The sequence below is a fragment of the Numida meleagris genome, chromosome 8 (genome assembly GCF_002078875.1).
Source record: "Numida meleagris isolate 19003 breed g44 Domestic line chromosome 8, NumMel1.0, whole genome shotgun sequence".
In the NCBI taxonomy this organism is placed as follows: Eukaryota; Metazoa; Chordata; class Aves; order Galliformes; family Numididae; genus Numida; species Numida meleagris.
Genome location: NC_034416.1, coordinates 5967208 through 5990392, shown reverse-complemented (window position 1 = coordinate 5990392; position 23185 = coordinate 5967208). Strand labels below are relative to the sequence as shown.

At 35.2% G+C, this 23185-nt stretch overlaps 1 protein-coding gene across 4 annotated transcripts in view; it reads left to right on the top strand.

Moving 5' to 3' along the window:
- DIAPH2 (diaphanous related formin 2) overlaps positions 1-23185 on the top strand; it is a 155359-nt gene that overhangs the window by 28949 nt on the left and 103225 nt on the right. For all 4 annotated transcript variants that reach the window (XM_021405708.1, XM_021405710.1, XM_021405709.1 and 1 more), the window contains 12 exons: positions 316-390; positions 473-542; positions 1889-2025; positions 2539-2647; positions 5059-5169; positions 6402-6520; positions 7439-7555; positions 8524-8642; positions 9986-10050; positions 10576-10680; positions 12293-12979; positions 16439-16553. In XM_021405708.1, coding sequence (XP_021261383.1) covers positions 316-390; positions 473-542; positions 1889-2025; positions 2539-2647; positions 5059-5169; positions 6402-6520; positions 7439-7555; positions 8524-8642; positions 9986-10050; positions 10576-10680; positions 12293-12979; positions 16439-16553 — 1829 coding nt within the window. The remainder of the gene's footprint in view (positions 1-315; positions 391-472; positions 543-1888; positions 2026-2538; positions 2648-5058; positions 5170-6401; positions 6521-7438; positions 7556-8523; positions 8643-9985; positions 10051-10575; positions 10681-12292; positions 12980-16438; positions 16554-23185) is intronic.

Genomic DNA, 23185 nt, shown 5'->3' with positions numbered 1-23185 from the left:
TTTTTTTTTCCCATTCTTACATCCTTTGAAACACCCATACACATGCTTGTTGGCACCACAAAGTAGTTCTCTGCGCAATGGAAAATGATAAATCGTCTGAAGTATTTTTATGTGTTTTGTATCAGCTCTTAACAAAGTTGAAGTTTTGGAACTAAGCATTGGTCTTCATGGTTGACTGGGTGTTCTTGTAAAGTGAGACTTAAAGCACTGTGCCCAAAGAGATGTACTAATAGTATTGGAGGCACAGAGGCATAGCTTTGCAAACTTAGTGTTTGATTAATAAATAATGAGAAACATTTTTCCTCCTTTTTCTAGCTGGGTTAATAATTTTGGACATGAAGGCCTTGGACTTCTGTTGGATGCCTTGGAGAGGCTTCTGGACAAGAGACAGTAAGGAGCTGGATCATTTGAAGGGATGGCTGGGGTTAGCTATGAAGATCATACTTATGTTATTTTTCTCCTCCATTTCAAGGCAAGAAAATATTGATAAGAAGAATCAACATAAACTTATCCAGTGCCTCAAAGCATTTATGAACAATAAAGTAAGAATTTTTAATTCAGATACTTTTGGTATGATAGTTTTTTGATTTCAAGATGAATGTCACCATGTTGAATCTTTGAACAGGAAGGAAATGTCATCTATCCATTGTCAGCAGACTTTTTAGGAAAGTAGATCTCAAGTTAGTATAACTTTCTATTGAGTCTTGTTCATAAGTCTTCCTGTTAAATTATCAATTGTATTTATTTTTGTTAGCACTAATGATATTTTAGGAACAAAAATGTTTGGCAGATGCGATGACAGTTTGCACTGAAAGTAAGTGGATTAGGAAATTAATTTCCTTGTGGAAGAAAGGAAGAATATTTTGGAATTACAATAAATTAATGTTTTAATAAATAAAATGCACTTTTCACTTGATTTGAATTTAATATAATAACATTCTAGCTACTATTTCTAAGTTGGAATGCAGTGGTTAAAGAATGAAACACTACTGTAGAGTAAGTTGAATCTAATTCTAATGTGATTTACTCCTGTTCGACGTATGATAAATGGTTTTACAAGTTCAGATGTTAAACTTGAGAGTTAGCTATGAGTAAAGCAAAATTATGCAGGTGTATATTGAAGTTAATTTTAACTGATGTTACTCAGCTTACTGAAATTTCAAACACTTGCAGATTAGCTTGCTGTATACACAGGATGTTTACTCAGAATTTTTTTAGCCTGTTTGATGAAGTGAGAGTAGTAAACTTATATGTTCATGTTTCTTTTTTATACTCCTTACTATTCCTGCATATACAGTGTAGCATCAAACAATTTGAGATTTGATTTAACTAACCTGAAGTTAATGAAAATTGAATAATCATAAAAAAACACAACTATTTTTAAAGAGATGGAATTCTGTAAGGTTTGGGTTGTGCGTTTTTTTTTTTGTTGTTGTATCTTATTTCATTTCCTTTGCAGGTATTTAGTAAATAAAAGGGTATTAGTATTTTACCTCTGTATGGAATGTAGAGGTGAAATATTTTGACTTAGCCAGATACTAGTATACTTTTGAATTGCAGGGATATGTGAGAGTGGTAGAAATGTATGAATAAACTTTTTATACTTTTGAGGTTTTTCAGGCTTAGATTAAAAAAGTTGTCTCTGATTTTTACAAGGTTGAATATCATTCTTAAGAATTTTTCTTCCTTGGGAAAAAGCTTCAAATATAAGATTTGAAGACTGACTTGCATCCCAAGCAGTAACAGCCAGAAGGCGTTAGTAGAACGTACCAAGTTTCGTATGAAAGCGTGTGTTTGTGAGGATATCTAAGGTTCTGAAATCTGATGATGATGAGTATTTGATGAGGCAAATATCATCTTTTCACTGTAAGCTTTTTGTTTATTTAAGTATGGATTGCAAAGGATTCTAGGAGATGAAAGAAGTCTCTTACTGCTATCAAGAGCAATTGATCCAAAGCAACCACACATGATGACAGAAACAGTGAAAATACTTTCTGCTATCTGCATTGTTGAAGAGGAAAAAAGGTAAGATGTTAAAGCATTGTACTTTATTTTGAATGCATGAGATCTTAGTTAGGACGCAGTGAAAAAATTTGTCTATGAAACAAATGCAATCTGTTATATGTTTAGTTTTATATATCTGTTTAGTTTTTTAATGCTACTTGTAGTTTAAATGAGAAGAGACTTTCACCTGTTCTGATGCATTAATCCAGTATTAAATCAGAGAAAAGCAAGTAAGTAGAGTATCTGTGAAACATGGCCTGTGTGGAAGGTCTGAAAGAAATGTAATGACTTACTGTAGAGGAGACTTACTGAGCCATAACTGTTCATAAGTGGCTGCTGAAAACAAGCAAATGTAAGTAATTTCATATATCCCTGAGGAATATGATCGGGAGTTGTAAACTTGCCACAAGGAAATCTATTAGCTCTAAAGACAGCTTAGAACAATGCATGTTTTGGTGTAAACAGTGGGCTATGTGTCCTCAAAATGAGAATGTTGGTGGTGATACGTTTTTTGACAGTTTACCTTTCTCTTAGTCTGAACAAGCTCTTAGGAGCTATAACAACTGCTGCTGAAAGGAATAATAGAGAACGCTTCTCTGCGATTGTTGAAGGACTGGAGAATCATGAATTCTTACAGCTGCAGGTGGGTTTAGTATTGGTTTAGTGTTTTTGTTTTTTTTAAACATATGTTCCCTGATACTTCTGTATGTTGTTTTCTAATATTTTGGATGAAGAAATAGGTGAGCTTTTCTTAACTTTCAAAATACTGGTTTTTATACTGACATTTTCTAGGAACTGCAGTCAAAAGATTTTATGGCTATGAAGGTTTTTTTGTCATTATCAGCAAGAATACGTTAACAATTTTGGTTAAATCCTGACCTATTTCTGATAAAGTTATGAGGATTGGATGTGTCTGGTTTTGGCTGGGGATTTTTAGGGATTTTTTGCAGCAGTATCATTGCTGCTTCTGTCAAAAAGAACTGTGCTCTCCCAAGTGAATAGTCATTTTAGGATACTGATTCTCTTACTATGTCACATATTCATCACTGCTTAAATGTTAGTATTTATAAAGGCTTTTTACTGTCTGTATATACCTGAATAGCCCAAGAATTACTGCTAGAATGTAACATATTGTTTGCATAAGAATTTCAACTTATTTCCTCCTCGTAACACAGTATTTATAGATTTTGTATTGCTGAAGTACTGTGATAGAAAGATAAAACTAGAATTCAGGAAGGGCACAAAATTAAACTGCATGGAAGGTATCCCCTTCTCCATTTTTATAGGGTGCGTGTCATCTACAGCAGTGCTCTAAGAAGTTCCGTAAAACTTCAATAATCTGTTTTATTTCATAATATCCACAGAACAGCGTTTCTCCTCGGCTTCAAAAATTGTCAATTTTGAAAATATGAGACAGGAATTTTTTTAATGGAAATTTATTAGTTAAATTACTCAAAGGTTGGCAGTTAAAAATCCTTTACTGGAAATGCTGTAAAAAAATTTGCCTGCTTGGTAATACAGAGAATCCCACATGCAACTTTTATTATACTGGAGTCAGTGAATACTGTATTTATTTCTACTGTTCAAAAGTACAGCAGTAGAGAAGTAAGTTATAAAACACGTTTGCAATTTTTCCCCCAGAGTTTTTAATCATGTTGTCATAAATAAGCAAATTATTTTCTAATATTGGCAATTTAGAATAAATATGAAACATAGGTGGAAATGCTTGACAAATGCCACCTACTATGAATATGGCTGTTCCTGAAAGCCTAAGGTGAGATGAAGATGGATGATCATATCTTTCTACCACTAATGTATATTCTTTGAAATGATTTTTTACTGAAATGTTTCCTTGTCTTTGTTTTGATATTCTGTAATGAGATTGCATCTACACATTGCATATTGATTTAATACTAATGTTATTGCAAATGAAATTTGCTTTAATGTCACTGACTTTTACCTTTTTGATTTAAAACAAACGAACACCACTTAGAAACAAAACCAAAAAACACCCCAAAGAAACAAAAAAAAAAATAAAGAAACAAAGAAAATCCACCCAAAAAACACACTTGTACTTAAAAAAAATATACAATTGCACGACCCATTAAATTGTTTCAGACAAAATTGTTATATATTAACATAAGCCATTAAGCCAGCATCTCTTCAGGGCAAAAGCAATCATAGCAGATGGCTCCTTTTCTCTCTGTTTGGATTGGACATGTACTTTTGGCTTGTTAAGTCATGTCATAGCAGTGGCATAACAAGAGTCATTCAAGCGAGCACGATGATACTACATTATCTGACGATGTAGCTTTATAAAGGTAGCCCCTTTTAATAGAAATTAGGGCTCCATAAGGTGTTTCATTAGAACTAAAGAATGAATGTAGTTAAAACTAGAAGGGTGCATTTATCTGACATTTTTTCTCTGCAGCTATTGTTTATTTACTTATTTCTACTCTAATGCTACTTCTGTTTACACATAACATCTTTTACTGAACTTGGTATTTCCCTGGAGTCCCATTTCAGTCTTCTAATGTGCATCAGTGCTTTAGCACTGATGATATTGTCTACCTGTTTTAAAATTAATTAAAGTGCACAGCTGCTCAATTAAAGCATTAGCCAGTACTGTGAGACTTCAGTCATTTTGCAAAAATGCTGTATAGAAGTAGATACCTGCTGATGTGAAATAATTCCTGATTTTTTTCTCATGATTTCTGATTACTGTAAAACCAGATTGTTTCCAAATTAGCAAGTACTGAAGAAAAAGAAGACTTGCAGTGTGGTTTCTATAGTGTGATAACTTTCTGAAGTGAAGTTTTATGCTTTGCAACTGATATAATTTTGAAGTAGCAGAAGTACTTACAGTATGAAAACAAAGCAGTATTTGATGTAGGTTAAACTAACTAAAGTCAGGTGTTGCCTGTGTATGACAAAATGAATAACATCCATCTCTTGATATTTGTTTTTACAGAGTAAACTGGAGTAGTCAGAGACAGAAGTGTTTATTTGCGTTGTATACATACTAAAAGTTTATGCCTCTTTTTCCAACAACAGGTAGCCTGCATGCAATTCATCAATGCTGTTGTTACATCTCCAGAAGAACTTGATTTCAGGATTCACTTGAGAAATGAGTTTTCACGTTGTGGCCTGAAGAAAATATTGCCTGTAAGTAGTTTGTATGTAGGAACTGATCACAGTCAGCTGATTGTGATTGTTGAAGATAACAAAACTGTTTTATGAACGATTTGGGGTGGGGGAGGTTCAACACAGAAGACCTGTCAAACCTTATTTGCTTTTATTCTGCATAGTTGCAGATAGTTTTGTTACCTTCAATTATGAGTTAAGATGTAGTAACATTCTGAAAAGTAGTAATTTTACTTTATGTACATGAAAAAGATGATTTTGGCTCTCATTAGCTGTGAAAACCTAAATAATAGTTGAAACAAGTAAAAATATCAGGAATTAAAGTAGTCATCAAACTGAGCATAATTTGTAGTCTATAAGTTACAGTATCTACGTTGAGCTTGGGTCATTACTTTGGACATTAGTTTCCTTCAGAATTATAGAATGATTGTTCTTTTTTTTGTTCCTTTCTGTGCTTAGGGTTATTTTTCAAGAAACCTAAGTGCACAAAGGTTCTGAAATAAGAGAAGTTTAGGAGGATCCATGTTTCTCTGTATGAATGCATAGTATGCTTTTCTGGTTTTCAAACATTAGAATCAGTGTATATTCCAGGCAAAAGAAACAAACAAAAAAACATTTTGTTCGTATATATCTGGTTATGATGATTCTGGGCCAATTTTCATTTAAAGCATGGACTTCATTCACACTAGTGGCTTTTGAAATAGTTTTGTGTTTTGATGATTTGCCTAGTAGGAAGTTAAACTTGACTATTAATAGTTCTAGTGAATTTGTTAAGGAAAACGTTTGTTATTTTTCCCCAGCTACAACTGTTAAGTTTTGTGTGTGATTTTTGTTTTTTTTTGTTTAACATGTAAATATTTCTCAGTGTACCAGAAATGTTCTTGTGCTGTGATGTAGATTAACTTCTAATTACAAAAGTTGTAGCCATATCTTTACACTATTTAGGCTTCCTAAGTTCACTTTTGTTAATGTTTTGAAATATTCTTAAACAAATCTGAGTTGTCAACCGTGTCCAATTAGGACAAGTCACCTCAGTGAGGTTTCATGTTTCTGTAGTTTGTACCTGCAATACTGGCTTATACTGTGCCTTCCACATTCTCAGGCAGTGTGGAACTTGCTCCTCTTTAAAATGTATTTTCTGCTCCAAAGGTTCATGTCTTATATTTTGTTGTGATACAGTTTTGAAGGGATGGTGGTGATGGAGTTCGTAAGGAAAAAAAGGCAAAATTAACGTGCGTTGTCTTGAACATTAGGCCTTGAAAGAAAAGGAGAATGAAGAGCTTGATATTCAGTTGAAAGTGTTTGATGAGAGCAAAGAAGAAGACTTAATTGAACTGTCACATCGTCTCAGTGATATCAGAGTTGAAATGGAATATCCTTTATAAAAACTTTGTTATTACGTAGATTAATAACTTAATTAAATACAAGGTAGAATGCTTTATGCACAGTCATTTTGTCACAGTTATGTATTATACTTGTAGGTGCTTTCTTGAGCAGGTTTCATTCCACTTTCTTTTAAACTTATTTATTCAAATTAGTACTTAAATTTATGGGTTAGATATAAGTCATTAGGAACTCAATTTTTCATATATATACTTTATTTGGTTTTACGAAGCTAAATTCTGACTTGTGATGCATGAACATATAAAATAACAGCCATGAAAGAATATAATTTCTGAGAAAGAGTAACTTTTCATATCCAAGTTGAAAGAAATTTTTTAAAGTAGATTGTGAAACTTGAGATGCATGTGTTCTGTTACTGTGAAGAAGCAGTGGATTTAAGTTTAAAATTACACAAGTTCACCATGATTACTTGCAGTTTAAGTTGGAAAGGGTAATGGCTGGTACTGAAGAAGAAAAGGAATGTGAGTGAATACAGCCAATTGGTGGAGTATAAAAACAAGTAATGTTGCATTATAAAATGGATATATTTCCTATTCAAGAAATTAAAAGGATTGATTAGTAAGTATTTGCCAGTAACCAGGCTCACTTTATAGTGAAAAAGAGTTTTGTGTGCAATAAGCTTACAGGATTCTATGGAAGTATGTAGTATAATTTTTCCTGGTAGTAATGGAAGGTGTCTTGATGATTAAACGGGATAAAGTTTCTATGGATAGTTTTATCAGAAAGAATATCTTTTCTATTAAGGGTAGCGTTCCAGAGTGTTGAAAGGCTTTACTCAAGCAGTAGGAATGCTCACACAGGGGAACTGGGTTGTTTGTGGGCAGGCAGCATTTAATTTATTTTAACTTTTTAGAAAACATTCGTATTTCCTTAACGATGTTTCCACTGATGTGAATGAAGTATTTCAGTTGTTGTATAATTTGTTGAAAGATACTGCTTCTGAAAACCACTTTTTGTCAATTCTACAACATTTCCTTCTCATCAGGACCGATTACTATGTTCGGTAAGTTAGCTCCCAGGACTGATTTTTGAGGTAGAGGTGCGAAGAACAGGAATTGAGTTTCTCACGATTGCACGTTAATAGTTGCTCTGAAGCTGATGTGTAATATATTCGTCTTTCTGGTCAAGGTTAATTTCATTAAGATCACATTAAGTATACGAATGCTTCTTTAAGAAACTTGAGCCTTACTCTAACAACTTCATCCCCAAATCTGCTAATTTGTTGAGCAGGTTTTTCTTCAGTTATGTTTGATTGCTTCTTCATTTCAGTGAACTTAAAGTTGTATAACTAATAATTCAGAATTTTCCATGATAGCTTCTACTTTGTTTCCAGTGTAAAATTCTTACTACTGTATGTATATCTCAGTGTCCTATCAGTGTAAAAGTACTATGTATAGAATTTCTTAAGAATTTTTTGTTGTAAATCTATTATAAAAACAATTGATGTGCGAGATAAAATATAGAAGTTAAATATAACCTGAGAAGTCTTCAGTTTACTTGTGTATGTGTGTGTATATACACATATGTATGTAAATATGTATGTACGTATACACACACTATACATATATATAAAATATTTATCTGGAAGTTTGGAATATCATCAGTTCAGACTTGAATATTTCCTGCTTTGTGAAATTAAGATGTATAATACCCTGCACTTAGGTTAGAAGCAGTAATTCTGAGCATAGAATCCTTTACTGCCAGAGGTTCTTGATATTGTTTAGAGAAGTATATTGAGCAATTAAGGTAACAGTAAAATGATTTTGTAAGTAGTTGAACATCGATACTTTCTCAAGTGGTGGAATTCAGTGTATTGAGAATATGCTAAAGAACTGCTGCAGCATGTATCGAAAATGCTAAAGCAGTCATTGTTCTAATAGTGCTTTATTAGCTCCACCTTCATGCACAAATTATTGTTCACGTTCTTATCTTGTAAAATTTGTGCTTTTTTTGTTTTGTTCTGTTCTTAAGACCTCAGTATTACAAGATAATCGAAGAATGCGTATCACAGATAGTATTGCACAGCAGTGGCATGGACCCAGATTTTGATTGCAGAGGAAGGATTGATGTGGATTTTACTCACCTTATTGGTTTGTATACTACAAGCAATTTTATGGTGTCTTAATAAAGAGTATTGTCAGTTTTCTAGAAACTACAGGTGTACTTCTAGAAAAGGCTAGATCAAGCTCTGTAGTCTTGAATAAATTACTCTGAGAAGTTCCTTTCTCCAGTGCTGTACTGAACGTATATCTGAATTTGATAGTCTTAGTGACTGAAAATTGCTTGTTCATAAACTATATGAATTTCAGGTCTGTAACATGTCAAAAATTATATTAACTGTTAATGGATTGTAAATTCTTATGTGCTTAATTCCAACAATATTTTCCAAGTAATTGAGGTTATTTAAGTTAAACCAGTCAGTTCAGCATCTACAGTCTCTCAATTTATGTCACTTGGGAAAGAGGTAGCTGAATAAATACCATATAATTCAAATGGCATTTATTACCATTAAAAAAAAAAAGTGGTTTTATACCTTTCTTAAGACTTCTGGAATAGGCTGCATTCTTGAAATAGAGTGGCATCATTTGGCATAAATGCGTAATAAAAGGAAGTAGTTATTCTTTAAGAACAGTTCATTTAAGAGGTTTTTTTATTTTAGTAAAATGAGCTGAGAAAAGATGTATGTGTTGACTTGCGGGGGACAGGGAAGAATTACTTTCTAGAAAGTATCATGCATATCTACAAAAGTGCATCACTGTATCTGCAATTTTATTCTGTGATTAGGAACGTCCTTAATTCGAGATCATTCCATTGACCTACTATTTGTAGGAATAAGTGGTTTGTATATCTGTGCCAATTTCTACTTGTAATCTAGTTTTGTTTACCTTGCTTATAAAACGTTTGTTTTTAGCCACCATGAAAAGCCAGTAGAAGTGCTTTGTACCACTGTTGAGTGAAGAAATCTGTGCTTTACAATCAGACCAAATTGTCTTCACCTCTGAACTTCATTAAAATGAGAAGTTTGATTTTGTATTCCTAATCTTAAATGGATTTAATTCTGAATTGAAGCATCAGAAGTAACTATTGTTTCATGCTGGTGTAAAAATCCTTTTTCCTCACTTACTTAGTATTAAGATTGATCTGAAAGAGGATGGCAAAAATGATTACATGCTAACTCAGGTCTGCTAGAGACAGAACAACTGTGATGATTCATCTTTAACTTAATTGGTCACATGTTTTTCTTCACCACTTCTTTTTATAGTCACAGATTTTCCTCATCAAAATAATTCATCAAATGTTTGGACGTATCAACCTAGTAATTCGTTGTGCTTTTTTTCGCTTGATTTTGTGTCATGAGGTCATAAGGTAATTATGTTAAGGACCTCAGAATTATGACGTTTTACCTGACTTCTGTTTGGTGATTAACTTTCAGATGCAAGTGTAGACAAAGCTAAAGTAGAAGAGAGTGAGAAAAAAGCAGCAGAATTTTCCAAGAAGGTAAGTACTGATCTCCACTCAAGCTATGGAACAGATGCCTGACAAGAATACTGTAGGCTTGTTTTATAGTAGAATCTTAGTGGGAACTAGGAAATAACGATTATCATAGGATGGATGTTATTCCAGAGTTGAGAGTTCTGCAGGCCTTTCTGTGCAAGACTTCGATTCTGACTTCCTCTGAAATCAATAGCAGAAGAATACTATTAGCTGCAGATACTCAGTTGTATACATCTACTGTACTTAACTGACGGGAAAAATTTCTACTTGATGTTATTTGAGTAAAGTACACTTCAAAAAAGTTGTGAGAGGAGGGAATGTGACAGTCTAGTCTAGTGTCTGGTGTCCCTGCCCATGGCGGGGATTTGGAACTAGATGACCCTTAAGATTCCTTCCAACCCCAGCCATGCTATGATTCTGTGATTCATAGCTCCTCATCTAGCGCCGGCTTAGAACCTGAGGAAACTTATCTGAAGGCAGAGTGTTGACAAAAACAGACGAATATCTCTGTGGTTGTTAACTTCACAGTTTGACGAGGAGTTCATAGCTCGACAAGAGGCACAAGCAGCACTTCAGAAGCGGGAGGAGAAAATCAAAGAACTTGAAACAGAAATCAAACGATTACAAAGCCAGGTAATAAAACTGAGTTAAAGTTCTTCAGTTGAAAACTATTTGTATAGAATTAAGAGTAAAATGCCTTAGAGAATATTGTCTCTGTGGAATTTGAAATGTATGTTATAGTTATATTTGTTCGTTCTTAAGCTAGTGTAAATAGTAAAGGTGTTTTCAAATAGTAGTATGTTCAGCATATCTCCTTTATTGAGAAGAAATTTCCTTAGGCTGTGAACAGTTTGACTTGTTTTCTCCAAGTAGCTGATTATGCATAAACATCACTACTTCTATATGTTTTGCAGAACGTGTTTATTTCAGAAGGCCGAGATTGTTTTGCATGTATTATATATATATATAATAGAATAGAATATATATAATATAGTATTAAATACTATATATATTATTAGTATTATATACTATATATATTATATATACTATTAATATACATACTTTTCAGAATGCACACACAAGTGAAGTCTGATAACACCCACTTCTTGGACTTTTGAAAGTCCAGTTGTTTTGTACAATCTCATAGATAAATGTAACAGAAATGCAAGAACTCAAGGAAGGGAAAGTGATACTGAATTTCAGCAAGGTTGATTTTACCTGCATTGATTTCTTGATATATTTTGCTCACAAGCACCAAAAATGTGTGTCCTAATTATCTATTCAGGATCATTTGTGAGGCAGAAAGCAAGAGATGCTGTATGTTAAGCTGTCAGTACATTTATTGGATGGTTCTTGTCTAATGAGTTGGTCTACAGGAACCAGCCTTTGGAACCAGCAGTTACTATGATTTGACTGTTTTGTCTCACTGAGTTATTTCTTATTCCGTGAATCTTAGGCAAGGCCTGTCTGTTGCCTTTTCTTCTAATTGGAGCTATTTTAATGACTGTTGTCTCACTTCGTATTTGCATAATGGGAGGAATTTCATATGTTATTTTATAACCTCTTTGCTTTCTTTTTCTGGTCAGGATGCAGGTCTTCTGCTGCCATAATCTGTGATGTAGCCTTATCAGAGCACAGGCTTTCTTATCTTAATGTAAACATGTTGTACTGCTTTTAACAGATGAATTGCTGTTTGTTGTGTTCTTGGTTATCAACACAAGTCATTCTTGTAACCTGCGGTTCCTTATGGCTTTTATTGCTGCGTTCATGCAAACTTACGTTCGTAATAAATTCATACTCATTTCAGTGTTTGTTACGTATCTCTACAAGAAAGCTAAGAGTTTATTTTTCACCTAATCAGTTATTAAACCAGCTATGTTGTTGTTAATGCAGTTGAGATTATCTAGACATCTCAGCTCATTCATAGTAATGATACAATTAAAAATCATATACCTTAACTTTCTAGTATGTCTTTTTCTCTCTACTGTTAAGCTCCGTGTTTTCATCCTCAACTCATTTATAATATAGTGACATTTATTTTCAGATACACTCAGACTTATCTCTAACCATTACTTCCATTAAACTAGAAACAGTAAATAATAGTGTGTAGTGTAAGAGTATGAAAATTTAAATTCCATGAATAACGTACATTACACAGAATTTTTGCAACAAAACGACAGCATAGTTCAAATTAATATTAAACCTCTTTCCCTCCACAAATGAAAAAATTGCTTTTAAATTTCAGGGTCCTCCTCCAGCAAGTGTGACTGTGCCACCTTCTTCCTCAGCATCACTTCTACCTGGTGGAACAATACCACCTCCACCACCACCGCCTCCATTGCCCGCTGGAGTGATTCCTCCGCCTCCACCACCACCGCTGCCCAATGGAGCAGTTCATTCTCTGCCACCACCTCCACCACTGCCTGGTAAAACAATTCCTTCTCCACCTCCGCTGCCTGGTGGAGAGGCAGTGCCGCCACCACCTCCACCACCACCTCCGCTGCCTGGTTCAGGGACAGTGCCACCACCACCTCCACCACCACCTCCGCTGCCTGGTTCAGGGGTAGTGCCACCACCTCCACCACCACCTCCGCTGCCTGGTGCAGCGGTAGCGCCACCACCACCACCTCCGCCTCCGCTGCCTGGTTCAGGGGTAGTGCCACCACCTCCGCCTCCGCTGCCTGGTTCAGGGGTAGTGCCACCACCTCCGCCTCCGCTGCCTGGTGGTGGAGCAGGGCCTCCACCTCCGCCTCCGCTGCCTGGTGGTGGAGCAGGGCCTCCACCTCCACCACCTGGTGGGCCTCCAATGGCACCATCTCTTGGAAGTTATCCATTTGCTCCCTTTCCAGTGATGCCAGTGTTACCACATGGAATGAAGGAGAAGAAAAAATATAATGTGGAAGTATCTATGAAGAGAATCAACTGGTCAAAGGTATTACAGTGTTTGTTTTTCTCCAAATAATTAAAAAGGGGTTTTTGAGGTAGAAGGTAATATATTAGGGTTTATGTTAGGTTGTTGGTAGTACTCATGAAGTTTGGGGAATTCTCTTCATCTTTTATCTTAAATACGTCTAAAGCTCTCATGATATAGCGGACTCTGGTTTTCAAGGATAGCTTATATTATGGGGAAAACTTCCAAGAATTTAATCTGTCCAAGAGCCCATGGCAAATTGTATTCAGAGAATATGGGTAGCTATCAGATGTCAAAATATTTGACTAATACTGTGTCAGTTGCTTTCTGCATGTCTTCAGGTGTAACTGATAATTGCCTTCCCAGGTGAGCACTTCAGAAGTTAAATGTCTTGTTTAAAGCAGGTGTATCAATCACTTAACATATGCTTAATCATGTTACTACTACTTTCAACAGGTTGAATTAGTTCGAGTGTTTCTGGGATTTAGGAATTTTGGAGTTGACAGCTGAGTGGAAAACTGTTGGGAAGACTATTGTTTATGAACCTTGACAATCTGGCAGTTGACAGAAGTATCTAGGGTTAAGGGATGACTACAGCTGTGTTTGCATAATTGAAGCAGGTATGGCTGAGTCATGAGAAAAAAATGTTGCAATAGGAAATGAATGTAGAGAATTTACTTGAGTCGCTTGGAATAAAATCCATTAGAACTTGGTATTAATGCATACATGGAATTTTGGAGGACAGGGCAAAGCAGAGTTCTGAATTTATTCTTGTCTGCTAGGGGATAAGCAATCCGTGGGATCCTTAAGTTGCATTTTGTATGTACAATAAATTATTTTTTTGTTTGAAAGTTGAAAGTGGACCAGGCTTTCAAAGTCTGTAATTTTAAGTTTGATGTTTGTAGCGATCAGAAGGACCAACGTGATGGAAAAGGTGTTACAAAGGGCTGGAAGGACCAGCATGATAGCAAGGTGCAACAAAGGAAGGGAAATAGATTGCTCATCCAGATCAGAAGATTTAGGGTTCGCAGGGAAAAGCTCCCACCAAGGAGGGATTTCCAGAAAGATTCTTCCTCAGTGGCAGTCAGCCTTCAATGAGACCTAAGAGGAGTGGAGCCTGGCTCCACCCCTTTCGGTCACATAGTGAATTGCCTCCACCTGTGCTCCCAGGGCTGACTGGGTCTTTCCTCCAGGTGCTCAATCGGTGGTTCAGGCCATGACTCAGCAGTTCCCATACAACGTTGTTTCAACTCAGCAGTGATTTGGATATGCTTTCTAGAAGCACGCTATTGAGGGGAGAAAAAAAAAGTCAATGAAACTGCTGTGCTGGCAATCTGTTGTGGGTTTGTTTTCTATTTCCTTTTAAAAGCCTTGCATGAAATGTAAGGATATGACCTGTCCTCGCTGAAAAAGTGAGAATACACTGGAGAAAGAATTGTTCCTACTAAAAAGACACATTTATATTTGCTGTATTAATGAGTATACGTACTTAAACTACTAAATCATTCTGTTAGGGACAGATGTCTTGATGTGAAGTATTATTTTAAGTTTAATTCTCTGAATAAATACAGTAATAAACTATAAATGAAGGCATCTAATTAGGAAATTAAACAGAGTATTTTGTTCTCATTCTTTGTTTGTGTGATATGTTTGTTTTGAAAGTTTTAAAGGAATTTTTGATTTTCATTGCCTTTCCTGTCAATGATAGCTGTACTACAAAACACATCTGAGCAGTATCTTTCATAAATCTGTTTTTAAGATAAGTACCTTTTCTCTGAGAAAAATAGATGCTTACACTGTTACTGCAAAGTGTATCGAAAGGTAGTAAAGGCAGTGATGTTACTTTTATATGTGTTATTGTAGACATTGAGGGTTTTTTACTTGGTACTTCAGTGCTTCAGTGTTTTCTGTTGCTTTCATCTTTTAAGTTTCTTATTTTAAATAAGCTAAGTTATTACTTTACTTCATTTAGCAGCATGCAGTTTTAACGTTAAACTGGTAGATTATTGCTCTGTTAGAGCTGTGAAGCTGATGTCCCTCCTAATTTATTTCGGGTTTTTTAATGAGATACTTCTTGGCAGAACTTTCAGTTTAATGATGGACAGATAAGTAACACAGGATGCTAATTTTATTATGACATAATTCTTTTTCAAATGTCCGTGGATCGCACGTTCCTGAGTGAGATTTTTTCTTTACCTGAGAGGTTTCAGAGATGATGTACCCTAGACTTAGGGGACTTATGCAGTGACGGGTAAATGTTTTTTCTGTTTTGGCCATGTCCTCACAGACCTGTCCTCATGATACAGAATCACAGAAATGTAGGGGTTGGAAGGGACCTCTAGAGATTGAGTCCAACCCCCCTGCAAAGCAGGCTCCCTGCAGCAGGCTGCACAGCTCAGTGTCCAGGTGGGTCTTGAATATCTCCAGAGAAGGAGACTCCACAGCCTCCCTGGGCAGCCTGTTCCAGCGCTCCGTCACCCGCACTGTGAAGAAGTTCTAATGCATATTTATGTGGAACTTCCTATGCTCCAGTTTGTGGCCATTTCCCCTTGTCCTGTCCCCAGAGTCCATTGAAAAGAGGTTGGCCATGTCTCTTTGTCTCCCACGCTTAAGGTATTTATAAACATTAATAAGATCACCTCTCAGTCTTCTTTTCTCAAGGCTGAACAGACTTACCTGTGGCTGCTGTGAGATACATGGATTATGATCAGTGGCTCAGTGCTCACTGGGTTTTCCTTCTGCTGAGTGTTGCTTGTTTTGTTAATCTGTATCAAAGCAGAGTGTAAATCTTATGACTCAGGTGAAAAGAGGAGACACCATTCTATTAGGTGCAGTGAAAACTGAATTGTAACTTCACATCAAATTGCATACCTATATGCAAAACTTTTTTAAGAAGAGTGTTAAAGTAGTTTGCAACAAGTAGTTATCTAAGAGCATCTTAAACATCTCATTTTACATAGAAACGTATTAGACTGATATTATCTAATAGTTGTATGTTCAGAGAATATTGATATCTGTCCTGTAAGGATACTTAAGGTACTTATCTCAAATGTTGTTTTCAGATTAGTTTTGTGCTTGGGAAGGGTTATGGCCACTGGGAGGAGCTATGGGGCTGCTCAAGTGAAATGTTTGGGCACCATTATCTTGCACAGCATGTGAACCTGCGTAGTCTAATGTGTTTATATTTAAGGAAACTTCATTAAAAAAAAAAAATCTTAAGATATAAATACAAACTTAAATAGCATGCTTCAAGCCAGTTTGGAAAACTTGTTGAATCAAAAAACCTTACAAAAATTGTGTGGGTTGAGGGCATTTTGTATCACTCTGTTCTGTTTAGAAAGCTTCTTTATGAAATTGTAATATTTAAAACATACCTAAACTCAGTTCAGTCCAATTATCTCAGCAGTCTTGTAGAGCTGCCTGTAATTTGACCATCGAAAGTACTAATTATTAACTTTGAAAATGATGCTTTTGTTTCAGATTGAGCCTTCCAAGATAGCAGAGAACAGCTTCTGGGTAAAAGCTGAAGAAAATAAATTCGAAAGCCCAGAACTATTTGCAAGATTGGCCAACACCTTTGGAACACAAGTGAAAGGTACTTTCTTCTTTGTCTCGTGCTTATATTAAGTTTAAAGCTGTGAAAAGGTGATATTTCTATTCTTTGTATGATTCTATAGTATTGTACAATACTTTAAAGCAGGAAGATGATGTGCAATGTCTATTTTGGCATAGCCATCTGTTACAAGGATTGTACCTCACTCACTCTGTGGCCTCGAGTGGTAGCAACCGTATGCAATAATACATCTCAAATCTGCGTGATATGTTGCAGACAGATGTGAATCTTCAAATTAAATCCTAATCTAAATTCATATTCAGATCCTATAATCATGTCAGATTCCTCTTGGTTTTCCCTATTGGAGGGTTTAATGTGTAATAAAAATGTACTTACTCATATTTCTGTGGTAAATCAAAATCCCGTACAACTGAAAGCAAGATTTAAGATTTATCAATTAAAATATGCCCTTAAATAACAACTAAAATGTGCCGAGTGCTGTGAAACCTACTGTGTTGAAATCGTTATTCTCTTGAAAGTTTTTGTGTGTCATTGGGGGTGTATGTTTGTTGCTGTTGTATTCTGTGCTATTTTAACTTGGGAACAAGCAGTTAAAGAACTGATTGATCCTATTGGGCGATAGAGCCATTTGTGTACAACAGAGGCCACACTCTTATTCCTTCTTGTGGAGTTAAGTTCAGAATCTTTTGCAACGTTTCTGGTCAATCGTTCCATTCTTCCTCAAATCACAAGAACACGTAGCTTTTCCACAGTGACCTCCTCACAGTCATTTTCCTCTGTAGGTGTTCACTGATCAGTCACACTAGTTTGAGACTTCGCAACTATGACCTACTGACTCTTGGTTGGCATCAGGTGCAGATTAGATAAACTTAATATCTGCCTGTAGCATATTTTGGAGACACGCATCTTAATCTTAGCATTCACTTCTTTTTTTATGTCGAATACTATATGCAGTTCTCATTTAAGAAAAGAATAATCTTAAAATACAGGCCTTAAATTAATATCTAAACACTTGTGTATAATCTAAGCATCATCTTCCCCCAAAGTTATGTACTATTTGAGATAAATTACACTATTATTGGCATTGGTGATCAATGTCTAAATTAGTTTTCTACAGGATGAACGTGTGAGCGTGCACTCTTAAACTTTGCATAATACCATGGGAAAGCATCAGATATTTTACAAATTTTTAGTGGAGTGCCATGTGGAGTGGCTCTGTTTAACTACTACAGAGAACAATAAAGTGAAAATAAAAACTATGCTGGAGTTTCGATCAAGTACGAGTGAGACTATTCGGTATATGTCATCTAAATAGCTTTTCTGCTAATTGCTAGTGCTTATAGATGTTAAAAATACTCTTCGTTCATGACATGAGAAAAGGCTATGTAGCTTTGCCATAAGGTTGAAGTAATGTGGAGTTTGTCACCAGTAGTGTGATGACAAACCAAGTAAACCTTCAAGGAAGAGATCCCATGACAACAGATAATATTTACAATAGTTTGAGAACCTTCTTAATGCAAATGACAAGGTTCTGCCTTGAGCTGAATTCTTTCATCATCAATCTGAAGAAATGTTTCTGAATTCCTGAAAAAGCTGCTTCATTAAAAATGCTGGAAAAAAAAACTCTTGAAATTTTGACATAGTTTTCAGTTTCATATGAGAGGAAGTTCTTGTTAACCTAGTTGCACAGTTGTAAAACTGGGAGGGGGGAGAAAGGGTGGTTCCTCACCCTTTGCCTTGACAGACACAGGCTCATTAATCACCAAAATATTAGTTTAAAGCATAATCTAAGATTGATTTTTTTCTTCCTCTTAGTCCCATTTTTTGATGTGGTTTCTTAGTATATCACAGGAGCAGTAAAGAATAGCAAATAGAAATGCATTTTATATTCTCTAGAGAGAAGAGTCAACGTATAAGCAAATACATGCATAAGTGGGAGAAAACTGGCAGTCTTAAAAAAAAAAAATCTTATTCTGATGACTTAGTATTTATTATCTTGTATTCCATGGGAATTCAGAATGCCAGTGTGAGTAGCAGCTGAAGTAAAAGACAGTGTTCTTCGACTGGTAAAATAATTCTACTTTAAAACAAAATTTTGATTTACCTATATTTATAAAATAAGTGTAGGTTTGCTTCTTTATTTGCTGTTGCGACATTAGATATTAAATGTGGTTTTAATGAGTGTGTTTTAGTTAGGTTTCAATTAGTACTAACATTCAAACTGCAATATTTCGTCAGTAAAATAAAGTTACCAAGCATGACTACGAAACCAGGGAAAGCATTAAGTAGTATTCTCTGTAAGATTACCAAAGATTTTGAGATCTTGGAGTTCGAACTGAGTTACTTGACATCTAGTTACTACTGTCTTAGTACAGTTTTGAAGAATTTTCTTCTGTTTTCTTTCTTCAAAAGAAATCAAGAATTGGAATACCTTTTATGGGTTTCTATGATGAATGGACTCCAGGACTTCAAATTTTCTTTGAATATCTTACATGAATGTTTTGAGCTTGTAGTTGTCCTTCCAAATGTAGAGATGGAAATGGTGATTATAGTGTCATGGACCATTTTGACAGTTAAATGATATTTCAGATCAGATATCTTTGGAAATGGGTGGATGCCTCTTGTTTAAAAGTTGAGTAATATTAAGAAGTGGGACAGTTACTGCACTGCAGGTGGCAATGTACACCTTGTGAAGCTGTGCCAAGGAAAAGGTTAGGAATAGTAACTAGTTGGGAAGTAATACTTTTTCCTTTTGACTTGGTTAATTATGAAAGATCATCTAGTATCATCCTGAATTTCATATAGTAGTAAAAATGAGTATAAAGAGGATGTGACTTAAATATAATGAGCCACTGTTATTAGCTGAATTAAATAGTGTAAATAGCATTATTACATTCTGTAGTGTTAAACTTAATTCTACTTTTTAAAAATAAACGAAAACATTGTACTGTTCTTGGCAAGAAGCAATAGCGAATCTTTCAAATCATGTAAGCAAGTCATTAATGTTGCTCAACTAGAAAAAATACTGGTAGGTTTTGCTTTCGTGTCCTTAAGTGATATCAAACAATGTAGTCAGCTACCTGCTTGAAGGAGAGCACCATCAGCAGCAGCATGGTAACTGGTGTTTTGTGAAATATGATCTCAAAAGCTGTATGTTGGTGTTCAATTTTCTGGATATTGAAGACACATAATTGTGTCTTCTGTTAAGTGGAAGTGAATGATCAAAATGTTATGGCTCAAATAACTTTGTTATAATGTGACAGTATCCAATGTATCTGGCCTGCTGCTATCAAAATCACTTTTCACTGTTTGATTGATAGTCTAATTGCAAAACACTACAAAGCAAGTTAATGCCTTCTCCCTGAAGGATCATGTTAATTTCTGGCTCTTGTAATTTAGGTTGTGTATTTTGCCAGTCAAGAATGATAGTGGTACTCTGAAGAAATTAATTATGTGTACAGTAGATCTGTAAAGGTAGTAATTAGTACATAATAGTCTGTAACTACTGGGATTGTTCCAGTACAGAATTCATTATCCATCCAAATTACCTCAAGGGAAAACTTCTTGATCAGAATTCTGTTGCTTCTTTATGATTAGACTTATAAAATATAATTCAACAATAATTTTGATGCATTTTTTTGAAGATTGAAGTAAGGTTTTAATAGCTGAGTTCATACTTTCTTTATGAAGTCTAATTGAGAAAGGACAAGTAAAAATAACAAACTTGTGTGTAAAATATTATTGAACAAAGTATTTTGGTTTATATTTTCAAAATAATTTAATATAAATATATTAAATGGATTATTTTAATATGTTATTGTTTTAGCAATTACAATATGAACATTTAGGTGGCTATCCAGTCCTAGCTTTGATATCTACCTCAGTGGGCAATTTCTAAAGCTTCTGTGGCTCAGTTTTTAAATTATTAATAGTAATCAGGAATAAATTATAAAACATTAAAATATTATTACAAATCATATAACTGATTATTAAACAATAGTGCACTGATTTAACTGATTTAATTTAAGTTTTGTGTGTTCATTTTGATTTGTAGGCTAACTTATGTTCTTTTCCTGTTTACACCTCTACCAGATAGTGAGGAGAGGGAGGACAAAACGAAGACAGACTAAGTTTCACTGGAAGCCTGTAGGTAGATAGCATTGATTGTCATCTTTTTCCATCCTTTTGCTCTTTTTGTAGATAGATATGGGTGACATAAATTCTGTTATTTCTCCCCCTTCTATTACCACTTAGTTTTCCAGAGCAGTGTTCATTCTTTCATCAAAATTAATGTTTTAGCTTCAGTCATTTGTGCTGAAATCATTAAGATTGCATGTAATGAAAGCAGATTTTAAGTTTTCATTCTATCAAAGCAATGTAATATTTCAAGATTGATTTCACTTCTGTGCAGTATTCTTGTCTGAATATTACAAAGCCTTATTCTCTATTATTCTTGACTGACAAATGAAAATAAAACACCATTCTTTTAGCTTGGAGTAATGATACATTTTTAGTGGGGAAAAAAAGTGTTGGTTTTTTATAATCACTTCTCAGCTATTATTTACTAAAGAGTTAAGTAGAAACTAAAAAACAAGCTCTGTTCATCATCAAACTTGAAGGATAACCATTTGCATTCAATTACATTTGTTATTTTTAAATGAAAGGAAAAGGGATTAGGATTTCTAAATGATAAATGCGAAATTAGTACGAGGGCTGCTCCAAAAGTAATGCCTCCTATTTTATTGGCCTGTGACATCAGAGGCAGATGTTGATAATATGGCACGAGAGGTTGCACCTTCACACTAATATCATGTTAAATTTTTGTCCTGTGACAGATGGCAGCAGAGGGGCAGTCTTGACAAAATAGCATCTGACACGGAAGTGTGTATGAAGCAGAGGTGTGTCATTGAATTACTTCATGTGGAAAAAGTGACACCCACTGACATTCACTGCCTCTTGCTGAAAGTTGATGGAGACCAAACAGTGAAAGCACAGTGATATGGTGGGTGGTGCATTTCAGCAATGGAGACAGCAACAGTGGATCACAGCCACTGCTACAGATTTGTATGAACTCAGTATGCAGGCTCTTGTTCATTGCTGGTGAAAATGCATAGCTCATAGTGGTGACTATGTTGAAAAATAGTGTTTTGTAGCTGAGAATTTGCTCGATCAAATATTGAGCTCTTTGTATCTGTTGCAGTTTCCATGGAGATTAATAGGAGGCATTACTTTCACAGCAACCTATGTATGTTAAGAAACCCAGATCAAATTGACTTACTTCGTTTAAAGCTTGTAAAAGTTAGATTTTGTCCAAAATTTCTGTAGCGCAGCTCTCTATTTGTAGTTGTGAGAGTGTTAGCCTCAGTTCAGTACAGAAAACAGTATTAAACACAAATATATGTTGTGCTTGGTCAACTATATGCATTCTCTTAGTGAAATAAAAGAAAAAAGAATTTAACTCCTACCTAGTGAATTTCTTTCTGAATTACAAACTGCAGGTGGCTCCCTTGGCCTACTGCTTAATTCATCCTGTCTTTTTCATTCCCCTCCTTACCCTCACATTTTCAGAAATCTGAATTCAAATCAAAGGACAATACTGCTTTGTGGGGTAGGCAACCCAGTGCTTCTGTGTCTTACAGGAATTTAATGTAGTTAGACCGTTTGATTATGTCAGCAGATTGATATCTGAGCTTCTTATAGAAGTGATCTGATTTGTTTTCATCTTTGAATGTATTAGATTTCTTTTTGAGCAACAATAAATCCAAGTACTATGAAGAAGTAAGAGCAAGATAGTAGTTTGCCATTCTTTGTTTCTTTTCAATATGACTTATCCCATTAGTATTGTCAAATTAGGTGATGGAAGAAATTTCTTTTGTTTAGATAAACTGATGTCTGCAATTATTACTATTTGATGTAGATTTATATAAAGATAAGTTTTTGGTGGTTTTTTTGTGGGGTGGGGGTTCATTCTTAAATGACCTTAAGTAATTCTGTAAGAATATGTTTCTGAAGGAAAAAAAAGAAAAAAAGGTTGTAAATAACAGTGAAGTAAGTTTTTCTACCTCAAACTACATTAAGCACTTTGTACCATATAAGGATAATCAGTTTTACTTTGCTTAAAGTATTAAGAGGAAAAGGATGAGGGGAGGAAAGAAAAAACACACATTAGAACCAAACAAAGCTGACTGTTCTATGTATAGGAGGTTCAGTTTTGCATTAGGTACTGTATGGGAACTGCTGAGTCATGGCCTGAACCACTGATTGAGCACCTGGAGGAAAGACCCAGTCAGCCCTGGGAGCACAGGTGGAGGCAATTCACTGTGTGACAGGAAGGGCTGGAGCCAGGCTCCACTCCTCTTAGGCTTCATTGAAGGCTGACTGCCACTGAGGAAGGATCTCTTTCTGGAGATCCCTCCTTGGTGGGAGCTTTTCCCTGCAAACCCAGAATCTTCTGATCTGGGTGAGCGATCTACTTCCCTTCCCTTGTAGAACCTTGCTATTGTGCTGGTCCTTCCACCTCTTTTGTAACACCTTTTCCATTGTGTTGATCCTTCTGATTGCTACAGGTACTAAAATGTAACTGTGTATGGTTACTGATAAATTTTAATATTTAAGCAGAGGAGCATGGTTTTCAAATTGGCCTTAAGAATGAT